The following is a 7,530-nucleotide window of genomic DNA, read 5'->3' as shown; positions in this document are numbered from 1 at the left end:
GTGACCGTAATGGTTAGCGGTTCACGTTTCCTTCCTCCAAATAACTGTTTTCATCCCACGATGCAACTCCATGAGTTACGTAAATTCGCATATTAATGACGCAGTAATGACGTGATCCAACATGTAGATTCTCATACTAGTGACGTCATTACTTCGTCTCCAAGGTCTCGTAGACTCTTACCCTAATGGTGCAACAAAATATTTCAGTCTCGGCTAAACAAGAGTTGTTTGGAGTTGAGTCGTAACATAACCCCGGGGGGTGGACAAGCGAAATCTTATTTCGTTTCCGTTTATACGACTCAATATACAATACAATACAATACAATATACAATATGCATATACAATTGTTTCCACATTTTGGAGTAGATCCGCATGAGCCTGTCGCGGCCAGTTTGGCCTCACTACTCCAACGGGGTGGACAAATTTTCCTTCTGGACTCTGAAACTCAGTTGATGCGACTCAAATAGTCGGCACCTAGGTTGTCCTTTCCTGGGATGTAGTTGATTGTGAAGGAGTATGGTTGCAATTGTAGCGACCATCGTAACAGACGAGGGTTTGTTGGATTCCTCTGTAGGCATTTCAAGGGTTGGTGGTCTGTCTCCAACACAAAGTGTCGTCCGTACAGGTATCTTTCAAACTTCTGTACTCCCCAGACTGTTGCTAGACATTCCTTTTCCACAGTCGCGTATCGGGACTCAGCCCCGAGTAGCTTCTTCGACTGGTACGCTACGGGGTGTAGCTTCTCTCCATGTAGTTGCATCAGTACCGCACCGATTCCTCGGTCTGATGCGTCAGTGCGGAGAACGAAGTCCTTGCCGAAATCAGGCATTTTCAGGACTGGTTTCTCACTGACCATTCGTTTGAGTCTTGCGAAGCTCTTCTTTGCCTCGTCACTCCATTTGAGTTTGTCTGGCAAGCTCTTCTTTGTCATGTCGGTGAGCGGCACGACCACAGTCGAGTAGTTTTCCAGGTATTCTCGGTAAAACCCCGTGAGACCCAAAAATGCGCGTAGCTGTTTCTTTGTAGCTGGCTCTTTGGCGTTCACGATCTTCACGATTTTATCGTCTTCTGGCCACCTCTCTCCATGCCCGATTTCATGGCCAAGATACGGCAATTGGTCGAATCCGATGTAGCATTTCGACGGTTTTGCTGCAAGGTTGGCTTCTTTGAGCCGCTGAAGGACTGCCTTCAGGGCTTCCATGTGTTGCTCCCACGTCTCAGTGGCTATCAAGATGTCATCCATAAAATGGTACACATCGTCCCGGTTGAGGGGACCTAGCAACTTCCTCATCATCCTGTTGAAAATGCCAGTGGCGGTCTTCAACCCGAAGGGCATGTTCACCCATCGAAACTGGCCTCGTGACGTCACAAACGCGGTTTTGTCTCTGTCTTCCTCGACAATGGGTATTCCCCAGTAGCCACGCGTGAGATCTAGCTTGGAGAAGTACTTGGCTTTTCCTAAGCTTTGGAACAAATGTTGAACGTCGGTGATGGGTTCCCCATCGAACACCGTGACATCATTCAGCCCACGGAGGTCCGCGCAAAAGCGGTACTTTCCTTCTTCTTTCTTTTTGACGAGAACAATGGGTGAATTGTAAGCTGAGTTGGCGGGTTCGATGACTCCTAGCTTCAACATCTCTTCGACTTCATTCTCCACCATCTTCACATACGCATGTGGAATGGGGCGTGGTCTTATATAGACCGGTTTCTTGTCTGTGACCTCGATTCGACACGTAGTCAGATTCGTGGTGAGTGGTACGTCGGTCAGATTATCTAGTCTGTCCGCGCAGATCTGTCTCGCTTCAGTTCGCTGTGACTGAGTGAGTTTCTCTGAAAAGTGCACGTGGTCTAAACCTTCTGTGCGCTTTGTCTCAAATGTTGGGATAGTCCTCTGACTGTCCAACCTGAAGATGTCGTCGTTAGTGGTTTCGTCCTCCTCTACCACTACTGAGACGATCACTTCTTCTTCTTCTTCTTCTACTACTGCAACCGGAATTGTTCCATCGGTGACAGGTTGCTCACGTTCGACGTAAGACTTGAGGAGGTTGACATGGAATACTTTTTCCTTCCTCCTTACTTGGACTTTGTAGTCGAAATCATTCAACTTCTCTAACACTTCAAATGGACCTTGCCAAGTGAGTTCCAGTTTGTTTGTTTTCAATGGCTTGAGAATCAGGACTTTCTCTCCTGGTTTTAGCGACCTTGGTTTGGCTTTACGATCGTAATATTGAGCAGATCGCACTGAGGCTTTTTTCAGGTTCTCTCGAGCGAGCAAACAGGTCTCTTCGATCCTCTCACGAAGGTTCACTACATATTCCGCAGTGGTTTTGACCTCATCTGAGACGCTCTCATCTGTCCAAATCTGTCTCAAGAGTTGCATTGGTCCTCTGACAGTACGCCCGAACAACAGTTCGAATGGCGAGAAACCTAAACTCTCTTGAGGAGTCTCGCGGTATGCGAACAGTAATGCAGAGATGAACGTGTCCCATGCTTTGGGCTGTTCTATGCACATCTTTTTGAGCATGTTCTTTAACGTGCCATTCATTCTCTCGCACAAACCGTTTCCAGCTGGATGAAATACCGCAGAGGTTTTCCTTTTGATGCGGAGGAGTTCAGTGACTTCCTGCATCAGAGTGCCTGTGAACTGGCTCCCGTTATCAGTCAGTATTTCACTTGGGATACCGAGTCTAGTCCAAAAATCCCACAAAGCATCGGCTACTGTCTCGGCGTGGATGTCCTTCAACGCGACAGCTTCAGGGTAGCGGGTAGCAAAGTCAACCATGACGAGGATGTACCGTTTTTTGTTCTCGGACATAGGAAGAATAGGCCCGATGATATCGACTGCTACTCTTCTGAAAGCAGTCTCGAACACTGGCATCTTGCCCAATGGGACCTCCTTCGTAAGGTGTTTTGGCGCGGATCGCTGGCAAGCGTCACATGACAAGCAGTAGCGGCGGATCTCAACACCACAGCATGGCCACCAAAATTCGCGTCTAATCCTTTCGGCGGTACGACGCTGACCTTGGTGTCCTGCCATTGGATGATCATGGCCGAATGCGAGCACCTTACTACGGAACGATTTGGGAAGAATAACCTTCAAAGACTCCTCTCCTTTCCGATTGAACGTCGACTGGTACAAGATACCATTCTTTTCCACGACCCTCATGTGGCCTCTCTCTTCTCCAGTAGCAGCTTGTTTCCTGATGCTGTCTAACGAAGGATCTGTCTTCTGAGCCTCGCGTAAGTCCTTTGGAGTAAACATATCCGATGTTGGCTCCCGGCTACTTGGCTTACTCGCAGATTTGTCTCTATCATTGTCCAATTTGGACTGTGCTCTGGTATCTACGGCCCCAGCGACTGTCTCAGCGCTGTCGTGATACCAGGCAGGTTCTCTGACAGGGAAAATCGGTGTTTTCCTCCTGTCGTTCTGAGTTCCATGGAACTCCCCTATGAGCACCGGCATTATGGGATCCGCCATGACCACGACTTCTGTCTCTCCGCAGAAGAAGGGCGAATCCACATGAATGATCGCGGTCTCGCAGTACCGGACTTTACTTTTGTCCGCTAACGTGGTCCTCTTTCTCTGACCAGTCATTTTGTCGGCCGGCACAAGATGTGCGGCCACCACAATCGAGCTACAGCCCGAGTCTCTCAGGGCGGTCACTCGTTTGCCGTTGACTTTGACGTCAACTAGATCCGAAAACTTTTTTGTGGTGCAGTCTCGACACAATTTATCTAACGGGGATTTTCTTCCCTGTGTTTCGCGTCGGACATCTTCAACCGTCACAGCTCCGGCGGTGTTGCCTTTTTTCCGTAAGGGACAATCGCTCGAACGGTGTAGACCTACGCGACAATAGAAGCATAGTCCTGCTTCTCGGAGTTTTTCGCGTTCCGCCGGTGTCAAAGAAGATCTTTTACCTTGTTGAGGTGATGGTTTATGATCCTTCTCAAAATGTTTCGTTCCGTCCTGAGGAGTTCGCGTTGGTGTCGGTCTCAATTTATTTTGGCTTCTGTTCAGCTCATAATCGGACGCGAGTTTTCCCATCTCCTTGGCATTGATCGGGTTCCGGTCTTTGACATGCACGGCAAGATCAGAAGGCATTGACTGCAAGGACTGCTCTCGCAGGATCAAATCGGTTAATCCTTTGACAGTTTTCTCGCACGGATCAAGCTCGATCCACTTGGTTAGGTACCGATCGAGTCTAGTGATGTGTTCTTTGTAAGTTTCCGCGGGATTACGTCTAGTATTGCGGAATTTCATGCGATATTGCTCAGCGGTGAGCTGGAATCCTTCAAATAACGCGCTCTTCACCTTTTCATAGTCGTCAACATCCTCATCGTCCATTTTGGACACGATGGTACGGGCCTTACCTTTCAAGAAGTATATCAGCCGGGAGGCTTTCTTTGATTCGTCCAAATTCATATCTCTGGCATAGTGTTCAAACTGTTTGAGCCAGGATTCAACGTCATCCTTGTCATCAAGGTAAGGGATTTTGGGAATGAAACGGGGATCATGGTCATGTGAGGGTTGGGAAGGATGAGCTGCGTTTTCATTCGTGTTCATCTGAACCTCGCTCTGAATGCGCAGCTCTTCTATCCTAAAGAGTCTGTCTCTCTCATTCTCTTTGAATTGGCGCTCATCTTTTCGCTCTTGAGCTGCTCGCTCATGTTCACGCTCTTGAGCTTCTTTATCCCTCTCCCCTTGGACGAATGACTGTAGTTCCTTTCCCTCCAAACCAAACTCTTTCCCCATGGTGATCAATTCCTTGATCGAACTGACGCTGGGACTTGATGGAACGGCCTGCTCGACATGTCCGTTCACAGGCTGAGCGGCGTGGCCGTCATCACCTAGATCGGTGATATCAATCAGATTTGCTCCTTCTGTATATTCTGGGTCTATGCCCACGGTTGACGAGAATCTGGTGTAGTGCTGATGATGTCTGGTATCAGCCATTTTAGGTAATCCCTCAAAATGCAAAACTTTGGTACATCCACTCTTGGTGGTACTCTAATATGGAAGACTCTTACCCGCAGGTATTGTTCAACCTTTCAACACTGGTACAAACAATGTTACACGCGCACGTGATTTTTCCTACACCTGTCCTTCGTCTCTATCTTGAACCGAAACGACTAACTAGGACTTAGCGGTGTGTCGCTGAGTAAGTTGCCTTACAAAGCCTTATGTGATGACGACCTTCAGTCTGTCAACACACCCACAGAAGTTTTCCCCACTATTAACTATCAACCCGCGGGTTATAGATAACTAATAATGTGAAGCACAACTTAAATAAGCAACACGTTTTAAATGTTACTCCGACTAGAGTTATAATTTAATCTGAACTTAAACTAAGGTCCTAGTACTATCGAGCGTCCATCCTGGTTGGAATTATAACACACTCACCGTTTTGATCAGAACTTGAGAGTATAATTCGAACCGACAGTTAGTTAGTAAACTGCCAATTTCCCGTGAAGTTGTCGAACATCAATTCTATGTCTTACCTTATGACTATGATACTGTTCGACGAACTAGATGGAAATCCTTCCACGAATTAATTTAGCAAAAACGCTGTTCGTGAACAACAGCGATCGCGAAGATTCTTTGGGCAGAATGTACCCAAATCAAACACGGAGTTATTTAAAATTTCTTCTTACAGAAATAATTTAAATATTCTACTTACCACCGTCTGGTCTGTATATGAGTGAATCCGACATGAAGCAGGAAACGATTTTGAATTTTGAAGAAAGAAAAAAATGAAGAAAGATTTTCCAGAAAATATTCTAAATTCCGTCGCTTCACGGATAAATTTGACTAACTAATTTATGGGTTAAACCAGTTGTCAATGCAAGTTTTTCTTAGGTACGAACACGAGTTCAGTATAGATCTCCGGACAGAGCCCCCATTGTTGCAGTTCCACTTTTTACCTTGTGTTTTAGATACAATATCTAAGAACACACCAAAGTTATATTCAATACTTTACAACAGTCATGCTTCAAATCAATCTCGTAAAACACTGATGATTTAGATTAATGAATAAATTTATTGGTTGGTAATATTTCCGGATTCTTTAACAAACTATTTCTATTTTTAGATCCAACGAATCTGCGTTCATAGTTAATTGTTCTTGCATTGACAGCTAGTTTAATGTCGAACTGGACTTATCTTAAATGGGCTGGTTAGTTACAAAGTCCGAATGTCCTGATGGAAGCCTGGATTCACATGATGACCGTAGTAGTGACGAACTTGATGAAGATCACTGGATGATGATGATAATTAGTAGATAAACTCCTTTTGCTCTTCGCTGGTGGATCACACTGGTGGCGTAGCTTGATTAGTTCACCCTTATCCCAGCGGATCCTAGACGCTCGAACCCCTGGATCAAAGGTAATACTTGTTATTAACAACGGTATCCTAGGATCAAGGTTAATTTTGATTTCTTGCCCTATCTTCATGTCGGGCGGTTCGCAGACAAACCAAGCATGGTTACTGAATAAAATACTAGATCTATATGCCGAACTAACTTGCAGCATGTACGTTTATGATTAACTTCATTAAACATTCTAAAACAAATATCATATGCGAATAGATGTGAGTGTATAATAGCTGTTCCTTGATGGGCGCTCGATATTACAACGACACCTTACCTCTTGATGCTCCTTTCCGGACACTACTCTACGAGTCTGTGCGGCTGCGGGTTACATCTCAGGCCTTGGGATGTTAGGTTAGGTGCCGGCGGCTTTTCATCGGTGGTTACACAGGATTCTTGTTCCCCACTTGTAGCCTCTCAGTACCCGGCAAATAGAGTGACCGTAATGGTTAGCGGTTCACGTTTCCTTCCTCCAAATAACTGTTTTCATCCCACGATGCAACTCCATGAGTTACGTAAATTCGCATATTAATGACGCAGTAATGACGTGATCCAACATGTAGATTCTCATACTAGTGACGTCATTACTTCGTCTCCAAGGTCTCGTAGACTCTTACCCTAATGGTGCAACAAAATATTTCAGTCTCGGCTAAACAAGAGTTGTTTGGAGTTGAGTCGTAACATGGAGGTTCACTTACAGATGGGCATGTATAAAATAATGCGCGTCTGAGCCTTTTTTCGATAATCACATGCATGACTAAGAAAAGTCGATCTTCTTTTCAAACGATTCACCATTTTACTAATCTCTTAACAAGTTTCGCACTTCTTCTTCGTCTGTTTTAATGCAAATAAACCTTTTCTCAATCAAGAATAACACAGAATAACTCTATCCTTGAACATAGCTAACACCATCAAAATAGTGAAAACGCCATCTTCTGCCATCGTCCATCAATCAAGTCAACACATGTTTAGTGCTGAGCAGATTAACGGATCATTGTCAACTATCCCCGATCGCACGCGGGAAGTCGAATAACAGTTTTTGACAAGTAATTTCGAAATGAAACGCCCCATTGAATCCGCACTGAGGGCGAAGATTCTCCAAATTGCTTGTGCGTGACGACATTCACGGAAAGTAAAGGGAGAGAACGCACGCAGACATAAGCA

At 45.5% G+C, this 7,530-nt stretch overlaps 1 protein-coding gene across 1 annotated transcript; it reads right to left on the bottom strand.

The window, feature by feature from the left end:
* Positions 1–446: 446 nt before the first annotated feature.
* On the bottom strand, positions 447–4,955 carry LOC138983222 (uncharacterized). The gene has a single exon (XM_070356634.1). The coding sequence runs from the start codon at positions 4,953–4,955 to the stop codon at positions 447–449; it is 4,509 nt and encodes a 1,502-aa protein (XP_070212735.1).
* Between the last annotated feature and the right edge of the window lie 2,575 nt (positions 4,956–7,530).

Source organism: Littorina saxatilis, linkage group LG12 (genome assembly GCF_037325665.1).
Source record: "Littorina saxatilis isolate snail1 linkage group LG12, US_GU_Lsax_2.0, whole genome shotgun sequence".
NCBI classification, from domain to species: Eukaryota; Metazoa; Mollusca; class Gastropoda; order Littorinimorpha; family Littorinidae; genus Littorina; species Littorina saxatilis.
Note: the sequence above shows the minus strand (reverse complement) of the source record. Positions and strands in the feature narration are given on the sequence as shown.